Here is a 12775-nt window from a genome sequence, read left to right as displayed (position 1 = left end):
AGAGAGAAAGATTATTCACCCTTCTAAACCAATTTTGGCTTGAGGGTGACGGCCCTAAAAATTAAAAGCCGCAGATTTGCACAGTGCTATTATAACGAAACCCCTCCCGCGATCTTCCGATGTGTTCTGATTCATAAAGTCGAGGTCCCTCTGGCTCTTATTCCAGATAATGTGCTTATATGTCAAGATAGTAAAAATCGATAAAGGAAATTATTTCATTGAGGGAGGATTGCCCTATTGAGCATATCAAGGGCACCTTTTTCGACGGCTGTGACATCCAGTGAATTTCGTCATGTACCCTTTGCAGTGTGACGTAGGTACTTCGTGCTTAAGCATCTATATCTACTGAACGCATCGTGGGGTGCATTATGTCATAAAGGTCCTCAAGGATCAGAATTTTTTTTTTTAAGTGGTGGGTAATCCATCACAAGGAGTTTCTCGTTAAATATCTGACCCTGTGGACTATTACTTATCGATTCTAGAAATCTTTCCCAATTGCTCATAAAAACTCTGAAATGTTACCCAATGCATTCAGGGGTTACAACAGCCTGGCGCGTGTCTATTGCCACAAAACTAAATTACAAGGAGTTTTTTGTACGAGGGTGAGGGGGCAATTCTTTATTTTCAGGAAGTATAATGCAGGGCATCAAATTACAATTTTCGGTCCCTGGTTTTATAGGGATGAAGTTCCCTGGCTGGAAAGATATAACCAAGTGCTGTTTCTAAATGAGCCATCTCCACTGAGAAATATAATGAAACAATTACCGTTCAAAAGAAGCAGAAAACTGCCACTTTGCAAATAAAAGACAAGAGATTGTGTGTCGATGATGTAGTGGAAAATTATTTTTCTCACTCAGGGCCCACGGCACTTGAATCAAACGGGGGTGGCATTTTTTGTGGATTTTATTTGAGCCACGCACGCGAACCTCAACACTCTGGGTCATAGTAATCAGAAAAAAGCCGAACTCGAAAATGTTGAAATCCAAGATGGCGCCCGCAAGAAAAACCAAAATTGGTAATGGTTCCCAAGAATCGAAACGTCGGATTTAAATGTGAAATCGCCGCATTATAGAAGAGGGAAAGTTGAAGTGATAAAGTGCCGATCATTTTTAGTTACGTATCTCGCCGAATGAGCTGAGGAAAAACTAAAAACGTTTTTTTTTTTCAAAATTTCAATTTTTTTCGAATACCTCCGAAAACCATCGCAATTTGCCGAATTTTCAAACGACACATCCTAGAATTTCAAATTGCGCGGCTTCACCTCAATTTAGTCGACCGTGTATCTCTCATGGCAACCCTTCCCACGTATACGCCGCATCCAAGATAAAGATGTAGGGATCTCGTAAACGGTAACAGACACAGACTTAGAATTGTTCAACAAAGCCCTGAAATGGTATGAACTCAGTGGCGTTCGAGCTCCGCACATGAATTTCCCCTAAAAAGGGTAAATAGGGTAGTCCGAATTAACACTTAATAAATCTAAATCTCATTGATGTAGCTAACGATATTTCATGCATGGCTCGGTTTAAATCAGGATTTTCAACAGAGCTGATCTTGATACCGCAATAATGTATGTCAGCAGTATTGAGAATTTATGAAATCTTCTCTTTTTACGTTTGAGTAACTCTTTGAGTAACACTGAAATGAACGACGAACGGACTTTAATTGCTATGATTCATCGTATGGCATAACTGAGCGAGCTTGTAGTTCAATTCTTTAATATGAGGTAGCTGTTGGGTAATTTAGCGCGTTTATTTATTGCTACTTCGAAGATGCAGCTGGCGCTTTTAAACAATTAATGTCTAGGATATATCATCAATTGCAGTAGGAATAATAGTTAGTTATGCTCGGACTTAATTGTTTAAAAGCTGGATTCTTTAATTGTGGGAACTCGTGGTATGACGAACGCCCCACACGCTTATGGAATTCTTCGTTTTAATTTCGCGTCGAGTATTCCGTAATGGAGTTTCCGTTAGGGCATATACAGGGTGTTCGCTGTCTGCCTCACTGGAAGGACTTTAAACATCTCATAAACTATTTACGCAAAAAAACTGAGAGCTGCTTTAAACAGACCTCTTTGCGATGAATATGATGAGTTCTTTAAAAAAATGCAGTTTGCTGCCCTCCTCGCTCCTCAGTCCACCTCTTTTCACTCCATCGGAACCTCTCCTCTTCTGGAAACTAACCGACTTCTTTATAAAGGAGATAATTCTATATCAAATTCCTCCTGGGAGAAAAATTACTACTAATTACTAACGTACCGATGTGGCCCTATGTCTCAGAAACCAAAAGAGGTGTTGCGAATTCGCTGGTGTGACGTAATAGAGCGCATTGGGACGATTAATTTGAACGACTTTTTAAGGTAATGGCTCTACGGGTTTCTAAGAACTAACCTGAACTACTTTTTAAGGTAATTGCTTTACGGGTTCCCGAGGCATCGGCGAGTAAAGGTGGACAACTGGGAACAAATAGGTCCCCCCTTCTGGAAATTTTGAAATTTTTGATTTACTATTTTTCGGCTAAATGGAGCGCCATGGGCAAAAATCATTTTTTCCTTTACTGCTCAGAACCATCGCATCCATAGGGAAAGCATTTCTATCACGAACAAATTTTTTAAGCCACGGCCAGCATCAACTCCGCCATTAGGTGGATTCGCCCAAAATGTTTCCATCTGCCGCCATAAAAACTGCATCATTTGGAACGAACCCCCGTAACAATTATAAGCTCAAACATATTTAATATCCCCATTAAGACAATAAATTACGAAGAAGGCTGACAACTTTGGTCGGATTCATTAAAATATTAGAGAGAATACCGGGAGGATCTTTGAAGGGAAACTTTTGAAAACGTGGACAATTGAATGGTTTAAAGTGAAACTTTCCTTCATCTACATGGTTATAAAGCAAGTCGCAGCTACATAAAACGCTTTAACGTCAGAAAGTTTTAATTGTTCCAATGGCCATCAAAAATTGATGTTCTCGAATTAGCATAGTCTGTATTCTTAATTAAGTACATCAGCTACACCAATGTTTTAATCACGACGGGCTTGTAAATTAAATCCACTTGATTCTAAGAATGGGCCAGATGAGAAGTATAGTAACGGTGGAGGGCCGATTCGTGAAACGTCATAGCTTAATTGAAATCGTTATTTTAAATAATGGATTTAATGGATGGTGATGGGAAACTGCGACTTCTTCTCGACCTCTCTTTTCCCATCGATTTTCAAAGTATCGGGTCGGATGTTTGCGTGGCACCTCGGAGAAGCCCTGTTAGCGAGACCGAAGACTAAATATCTCATTGAGAGGAATGATATGCAGGATGCACACCAAAATTTCGAAATTAAAAAAAAAATCGACGTTTCGATCATCGGCGCCCATCATCAACTTTGATTTTTCTAACGCGCGCCATTTTGAATCTTCCCCCACATTTTTTGGGACAACTGGAGAGACTCTGGAGTGATGTTGCGAATTCAACGCATTTAGAGCAGAACAAGAAAAGAGCTAAAAGCAGAGCGGCACCTTGAGACCATTATCCATTAACAAGTACTAAAAAGAAAAAAAGGGAATTTCATACACACCAGACAATGACTAACATACTTTTAATTATTTTTAGACCGCTGTCAAACGATTAAACTGCAGGTCGAGAATTTTTCGGACTATTCTTAGATCCAGAATGTAATTAACGTGCCCCATGGAATGCTAATGGTAGCTTTTTGATGACCACTTAGGCTAATTCTCGCGAATGATTTTTCACTAATGTACGTAAATAATGGGACAATGCAGAAGAGGTGAAGAGGAAGGATGGGAGAAAGGATTTAAGCGGATTCTATTCCAGGAGTGCTAAAACATTTTGTAACCTTTTCGGTAAACGTTGAATGAGTCAAATGCAAAACATCCAAGTTAGACGGCCCATGAAAGGCGTTCGATGAGTAGCTAGCTCCTTTACCATACAGGGTGGACACGCAGTGCTTAGACCGGTCAATTATTGATTTGAAGAGGAAAAAAGTGCACTCAGCAAACACTGATCCTAACACTAAAGAGCGTTATGCAGGGAAAACTACATACCTGTAATTAATGTAATTTAGTGTAATTTAACGTAATTTAATATGATTTAATATACTTAACTGCAGAACAAGTGCTAAAACCACGGATTTAAAGGTCCCACTGATTCAGCATTATAAACGTTTCTATTATGAAAACCGTGCAGTTACATTTAACTTATCCGAACAGAATATCACGGTTGTTCATTCAGAAATTAAAGGGAACGTTAAAATCGAAATAAACAATGTAAATTCCACCAATTTTAATATTCAAATAATGTTTACCGTCCATATGACCAGCGCGAGGGTGTGATTACTCATTAGGCCGTTAGGCTTCACTGTGATGAAGCAAATCCTCTCGACTGTGAAAAGCCGAATATGTTTGGTCAGTTGGGTACATCAGCATAGAAAATTTCTGACAGCATTTAACACTTCCCTCGAAGGTCTAATGGGATTACTGACAGTCTAACACCTCGAATCAAACAACTAACAGAACACGAAGAGATGTGGGAATTATTTAAAACCTTTCAGAAGCACTGCTGGCAAGACCGCGTTCACTTAGATGAGTTTTTTTTTTTTTTTTGGCTATCAGTAATAAAAATCGTAAAAACTTGAACCTGCACTGACCCGAACTAACCTGGCCGCTCAAGTGTAGTGGCATACAAGAGCACAAGTAAAACCGTTCCTAGGAATAATGGAGATTATCCCCCCATTCTACGCCCATGCATGTGAAGATACTATCAATAGTGGTAGTTGTAATAAACTGGTCCCAAACCTCGAGAATTTCGATATTAGTGTACTTATTTATTAGGCAAAAGCTGGACGGGGGGTGCTGAGATCTTGTAAATTGATATCTTATCTCTACCAAACCCTTTGGACCGTTTGCTGTGACCGAGTGATAATTTGATTTATTTCCCAACCTGCGGCGATGGTTGTTCCCATGTTGTACTAATTGCGTCGATTGTCGTGCTTCGGGGAAAAACCGTCAATCTTAGGATATGAGGCGTTTCATAAAAACCCAATTGAAAATCTGCAAATTCTTTCAATGGATTTTTATTTAATTTTGAATTCACGGAAAATTTTGCATTTTGTCGTTTTTCGACGTTCCTTATTAAGGCCTGTCAAAGTCAAAATCACTCTTAGCATGTCATCGGCAACTCAGAGATGTCATGTTTCCTTTGACAGGTCGCAATAACGCATGTCAAGAAACAAAAATTAATTTGAATTCGGTTGAAGTCGGTCGATAAAAGGAGCAGAGAGGCTAGACCTTTAAAGGCAAGTAGCCAATAATAAATAATATAATTTGGCACAGTTTTAGGTAAACGTAGCATGTGGGTGGACTACATTGAAAAGGCGTACCGCTAAAACCACACGACGACTAGCAATGCCATTGTTGTGGAGCTATTAGCAAAGATTTATAGCAATCGTAACGCAGTCGAACCTTGTCTGTCCTTCTCCCAACGGTATATAACTAATCTTGTGCACCCCATATAACTGTTGAAGTTTAATGCCCTTATACAAAATTGAGCCGTGTTTGATTCCAGTTACCGATTTTTTTTTTGTATTTTTTGGCGTTTGTCTCGGTGTCATTTAATAAGAATCCTTTGATATTATCTAAATTCGGTGAAAGGTTTTTGAGTGAAAAATGAGAACAACAAAAGCAATTGCGGGCAACTTCTGCTTTTACGGCCCTAAAAGCGACATTAAAAATTAAATCTGCAAAGGGTTAACGTTCCGGTTTTTTAAATCTTCGTTGATTCCAAGTCCGGCCCGAGTAAGATGAAAATTCTTAAAGCTTTTAAAGCGTCCTAATTCCATTATGTTTTTATCAAACACCCGTAATTACCGTGTGTCCAAGACAAGGACGTCCAACACGGGAATTTGGTTAATGGCAAAAGATGCAGACTCGGTTAATCCGAATAAGTCTAAACCGAGAACACGCCTCTACCATTTTTACGCAAATCAGTATATACATTTTTCACAAACATCTGGACCAAAGGTATTTAGTCGGGGCTTATTATTGACCATTTCTTGGCCTTTTTGTATCTCGAGAGGCGGGGAACTCATTCAAGACCTTCTGAAATCCACATAATATATCGGATTTCTTAAACGGGGCGTGAAATTTCCCAACAAATTACAAAAATCTATATGTCTACATCAATGTAACGCGTTTAACAGCTGCACGATATCGATGTGGACCACGATAGAGATTGGTTACAGTTTATTTATGCTCAGTAATGCGATACCTATTACAGAGCTTCAGTCAAATTCTCCTTTTCGTAGAAAAATAGTAAATTTAGACTTGAGTGCGTTATATCAGAAATTACACCACCAAAATTGCGATTTCTCATACAGGGTTGTTCAGAAGACGTGCTCAAAAGGAAATTTGGCGAAAAGTACTTATCAACCCGCATGTTAGTAAGGACTCCGAGTCCATAACACATTAGGTCAACTCAGAGGAATGTTTTTTTTTTTTGTTTTTTTTTTATGTTCTGAACGCTTTCTTATCACCGTTAGAAGTCATCTAGGTGAGGAAAAATCGAATTTTTTCGAAAAATTTTTTTGAAAACTGCTCGGAAAATTTAATTTTACACTAATTTCAATACTTTTTCTCAATATTAAAGTGTCTTACGGGACCATGGAGTGAAAAGGGGTGCTGGGTGGGGTAGCTAAAACGAGGTTTTGATGTATTTTTAGGGTAGTTCAGGTTAGTTCAGGTTAGTTTCGATGTATTTTTAAAAGTTTTCCAAAGGGTGACATAACTTGTATTAAATATTTTTGTATGAACCCTTTATTGCTATTATTCCATTACACTTAATTTACCTTTCCTTATCTTATCTTAATAGCGTATCCCCTGCGCAAGAAAAATATTTAATACAAGTGATGTCACCCTTTGAAAAACTTCTAAAATACATCAAAACCCCATTTTAGCTGCCCCACCCAGCAGCCCTTTTCACTCTATCGTCCCGTAAACCACTTTAGTATTGAGAAAAAGTATTGAAATTAATATAAAATTAAACTTTCCCTGTAATTTTTTCAAAACATTTTGTTGAAAAAATTAGATTTTTCCTCACCTAGATGACTTTTAACGGTGATCAGTAAGCGCCCTGAACAAAAAAAAAAAACATTCGTCTGAGTTGACCTAAAGTGATATGTAACTAGGAATCGAAATTCTGGTGTGAATAGTGTCTAACTGTGGGGAGGTGGTCTGCCCCAAAACACCCAGTATAAGAGCGGGTTATTCCATGTGGGAGCGATTTTTGATTTTGACATTGACATTGAAATTAGGTTACCCTGCCAACTCCATCTGGTGCCAATTACTGACAGCATTATTATTAATTGTTAGGCCTAATTTTGGTAGATGCTGGATGGTGTTCTATGTGTCACGTAATTCGTTGGAATGGGAATAAATTAAACGAATTTTTTGGAAATCGCCGCGACCAAGAAATGTCGCACTTCACACCCACCTTTCAGAAGGCACATTTTCCAAGTTGTTTGCGTATACTTTCAACAGTTGATTTATAGACAAAAACTCGACCTACGGAAAGGTTACACAGAGCAATATTAAGGGCTAAACGGCCCCCTTAGTACCGTAAATCGTAAATAGTATCAATTAACCCCTTTTGACCTTTGCAACTTCCGAGGTAAAAGCCAGACAGTCGAACATTTTTTAAATGTCGAATATAATCAGAAAATGTCACCATATGCTGCATACTCTGCCAAAAAGAAATGAAATCCATTTTGGCACTTAATTCGATTTCCATATATCCCTGGGTGTAACACTTATATTGCATTACGCTCAAATATAATATGCCCCGCAGTTTGCTGTGGTATATGATGCGATTTATAACCCAGAAAGGGAACTTTCCTTGCTTCCCTAAAAAGTGCATGTTATTGTGTGTCGCTGTCACCCAGAACGACAGATTGCACGCTTATAATTGCCTAAAAGTGAATTATTGGATCGTTTTACTACACGATGTCGATAATGGAATTTAGAAAATTATGGTGAGTGGGAAAATGGCTTTTGAAACGCTGATTGCTCACGCGAAAGTCAATTTGCTGTGCGCGCCACTGGCCGGAACTCGAGCCACTGTAATTTTCTTGTCGAATACGGAAATCTCGGTTCGATCATCAATTGTCCCAAGATGCGCCGCACAAATGATCCACAATTGTTTGTTTACGTACGTCATGGCCCTCCACGGCCACCTTCGGCAAAAGTACTAAAATAATCCCATGCGAAGGAACGACGGGCAAAACGGCGTTTATTAGAAAAATATCGCAGTTCAGGTTAGGAACACGATTCATCGTTTTAAAGGAGATTTAATCGTCTTTCAGCTCATTTGCTATTATACAGGGTGTATCATTGAAAACTTTGCGCGCAGCTTATTTTCAACTGCGATCAAAATATTAAAAATAGCCACGACACGTCGATTTGATTTTCGAGGTGGCAGATTTTAGCGTTAAATCAAGATTCACCAAAACAACTCCCTTCGCGGGGGTGCATTCAACTTTAGAATTTCAAACGGCAATAGAGGTCGAGCGACACGTCTTTTAAAATTTTTTTTAAATTCTGATTGGCAACATGTAATTTTTTTTTAATTTTAGATTTCTTGCTAAATAATAATCCGACGTAATACACAAATTCTAAAGGAGGCACAGGCTGGGCGAATTACAATGATGTTTGAGGTGGTTATGGTATATAAAACCTCCCTATTCCCAATTTATCAAATTTGCATCTACGGCCATCCATTTTTTCAGGTTCGTTTAGCAGTAATTCAATTGAAATGAAAAATTCAAAAAATTTCAATTACTTTCAATATACAGGGTGTTTCCTAACTACGTGTAAAAAATTTAAAGGCGTAATCTTCGATTGATTCTAAGTAAAAATATCTAATAAACATATGTCCGCAAATACTTTGTTTCCAAGATACAGGATGTTGAAATGTAACAAGAAAAAACGGTTTTATTCAATATTTTCAAAACCACAAAAAATTGTGTTTTCTTTGAAAAGGAGTGCCCCTGTCAAAAAAGGACAAGAGAAGTAAAACAAGTGTAAATATTGGGCTTTTTACTACATAATCGTGTGCTAAAATTGAAACACCCAAATTGAGTCATTTTGAAAATATTGAATAAAACCGTTTTTTCTTGTTACACTTCAACCCCCTGTATATTGAAAACAAAGCATTTGCGGACATATGTTTATTAGACATTTTTTACTTAAAATCAAACGAAGGTTACGCCCTTAAATTTTTTACACGTAGTTAGGAAACACTGTATATTCATCATATTTCAATGTATCTACAATTGAAAATAGTGCCATGTGTGATTTGAAAGTTAAATGCACCCCCGCAAGGGGAGTTGTTTTGGTAAATCTGCATTTAACGACGAAATGTGTCCCCCACGAAAACAAAATCGACGTGTGGTGGTAATTTCTAACATTTTGATCATAGTTCAAAATAAGCCCGGCGCAAAGTTTTTAATGGTACACCCTGCAGCTGGTGCTGTATTTAAAAGGCGCGCTTTTTTCACTTTTTTATAAATTTAAATTTCCTGGTAACAAAACAGTTCCCAAGGCCTAATTTCAACCAAAAAATAAGAACTTTAATTAATATTTCGACAACCGATAGAGGTAGACACAGGAATTATTAAGCAGCAACGATCAAAAAGAAGCAGCGAATCTAAAAATGAGACAATATACGGGGTGTTTCATTTAATATATCTGGACTGGTACTACTGTTTTGTACAGAGAGTTTTTTCCCGAATGCCTTTTTGATGCGGAAAGGCTCAGAGCATGGGAGTTTGCAAAAACAAAAAAGCTGAGGCGGCCCACTCTTTTACCCCTGAGCACGCCATGCTCGTCGGTACCAACGCCTCGATGACACCCTGTATAGTCTTCGAGAACTTGAGATACTAAACTTAACAGTGGCAGCAAATTCTAGATATGGCGACAGGGGCTGGTGTTACAATAAACGTATTGTCGTGCACTTTCATTACAAAGATAACGGTCCTGATAAACAAATGCATTATTGAAATTGTATTCGGGCTGGTCACCATTGTACCCGCATGCCATGGTCGTCTATTATTTAGCTCAGGTCCATCCTCGACTCTTTCAGTTTATGTCACGGCCTTAGTTTTATCTCGCGTAACACGGTGAATAAGTTTTCCCTATTGTTTCCTAGATGAAATTGCTTCGATAACTATTCACGCGATATCTGGTTTTCTATACAAATAATTAATTAACTAAACTGCAATTTTGAAGTCTGCAAGGGCGATTTGACACGTATTTACCGAGGGGCTTATCTAGTTTTGCACTGAACCGAGGTCTGTCTCAAAACGTGGCTTTTCCTCAATGGAAAACGGCAATGCTTTCCTTGCATCGACGGGTCAACTGGCATTTTGCAGGTGATCTTTGAAACTTGGGGCAGTTCCATCCAAGCCCAGGATCTGACCTGTTGGTCAATTATAACTGAGAATAGTGCGCAACTTCGACCAGACTTGTGCGAGGCCTCATTTCCAAATAGGATAAAAGGAAAAATAGGCAGATTGTTGAATACGGAAATCTCAGCTCGACCGCCATTTTCAGTTTCGCCCGGCAACTTTCGACACAACGCGCAAGTGATTCACAATTGTTTGTTTGCATTCGTCATAGCATTCCAGAGCCGTCTTCGGCAAAAATCCGACTGGAAAACCGACAGAGACAAGAATAATTGCGCAGAAATTATCAAAAGGAAATAGCCAAACTGAGACAACATACAGAGTGTCCCATTTCATATAACGGAGCGTAACTGGGGTGTGGTACTGCGCGCATGCCCAGAAAACATTTTACATTTAAAACGTCACAATTTTTAACATCATGATTTTATTTGTTTCAGATGCATGTGGTCTAAGTGACGTAGCTCAAATAGAATCGATCCAGGAAAAGTCCCAGTGCGCGTTGGAAGAGTATTGTAGGACGCAATATCCCAACCAACCCACCAGGTTCGGAAAGTTGTTATTGAGGTTGCCTAGTTTAAGGACTGTCAGCTCGGCTGTCATAGAGCAGTTGTTTTTCGTCAGACTGGTGGGGAAAACGCCTATAGAAACTCTTATAAGAGATATGCTCTTATCCGGTAGCTCATTTTCGTGGCCGTATATGTGATATTTAAAATTGTACTAGTTCTGCTAGTCAATGTTTATTGTCTGTTAATGTTGTTCGTTATATATGTGAATAAAGAGACAATCGCATGAATGAGACACTCTGTGATGTTTCAAAGGTTCACATATCAGAATTGAGTTGTTATAATGTTGATATCAGTTTTATTAATAGAGACTGCGTAATAGCCAGTGAATTTGATGTTCCTTTTTATCAAAATTAAATTATATCACTAAACATGTTATAAGTACAGTGACGTTAAATTGCATGTTAAATGGTTTTTCCTGAAGAAGCAAATTACTTAAACTGCCTGAACTATTGCGAGAGCACGAAACGTTTTTTCACCGACATGCAATCGATTTTTTCAAATAAATTTCAAATAAACTCGTATGTGTACGTACAGGGCAAAAAACGCAATATGTTTCTATAAAACCTTCATTTCACTTCACTGGGAATACCCACAAGTCCGAGTGAGCATGCGCGAGCATGACGCCAGCCTGGATAGTCGCGTCTCACGGCAGAGCTATAAGTGCCATATGACGTTTGCCAAAGGCGAAAATTTGCCATGAAACAGGAATGCGTGAAATAATGAACTGCGTTTATTTATCTCCCATATTGTTCTTATCAATATCTAGTCACGCATGGATTGCGCATGCGATAATTTTTCAAATACGAAGATCTTTGGCTCCCAACAGTTTCTCAAAGTTTCATGGTTCCGGCAAATGTCTGGTTCCATCACAGATAGGGAATTTTTAATTTGCTGAATAGTGGTGGTTAAAACCGGCGTCGCAGGCAGTCTTGTTAAGCTTTAGAAAATGCCAACCTATCGGTTTATCTGGTTTTCATTGAGATTGCAATTTTTAGCTCCGGCACAGTGTTTCATCAATTGAGAATTCATTTAGGCGCGCGTCGATAGCCTCAACAGAACAAATGATACAGGAAATAAGACCCCATTTCCCACCATTTTTTTTTTGTTAAAATTGGATGAAAATGCGAGCCGTTCAGGAATAGTCGAATGCTCAAAATAAACTTGATCGTCGGTGGTCTCTCCTTCAGTTCTCGAAAAATGGACTTTAAAACGATTCTCAAATCGATTTTCTTGATTAGAACTTAAAAATCAGAAAAGCACATTAGACCTCCATTGCCTCGTATTCTACCTGATAAATAATATGGAAGTGTTGCGCAGGCGCATGGACTGAGCCATTGCTTTAGCTCTTAGTAATAAGATTCTGAGGGGATCTAGGTGGCATATGTTCGTCTCTGGCACAACATGTACACATACGAGTATTAACAATTTGGTTTCTGTTAATGCGTTAATGATTTCGGCAACTTATCTAAAGTACGTTAAATCTATTCGGGAATAACTATGTTAATATAATATATTTATGGTAACTTTGTGTAAAGTGTAAATATTGATGTATTGGCTAACTAGGACTACTTATGACAGAAGTCATCTTCAAAATATATTATGAGAAAAGGGCAGGCCGCTGTATATTTATTTAAATGTAAAGCTTTCGGTTGACTTTAAAATTGCGCATTCTCATGAAACGTTCAGTATATTGATAAATATACTGACCCATCTTTGATTTCAAAAACTCTGTCTA

General features: G+C 38.4%; 1 protein-coding gene across 1 annotated transcript in view; it reads left to right on the top strand.

Annotated features, from left to right (window-relative positions):
* Positions 1–12775, top strand: part of svp (COUP transcription factor 2) — a 34294-nt gene extending 21519 nt beyond the window's left edge. The window contains exon 6 of the mRNA XM_066392546.1: positions 10912–12775. Within this exon, the coding sequence (XP_066248643.1) occupies positions 10912–11177 (266 nt within the window). The 3' untranslated portion in view covers positions 11178–12775. The remainder of the gene's footprint in view (positions 1–10911) is intronic.

The sequence above is a fragment of the Euwallacea similis genome, chromosome 8, assembly GCF_039881205.1.
Source record: "Euwallacea similis isolate ESF13 chromosome 8, ESF131.1, whole genome shotgun sequence".
Classification (NCBI taxonomy): Eukaryota; Metazoa; Arthropoda; class Insecta; order Coleoptera; family Curculionidae; genus Euwallacea; species Euwallacea similis.
Note: the sequence above shows the minus strand (reverse complement) of the source record. Positions and strands in the feature narration are given on the sequence as shown.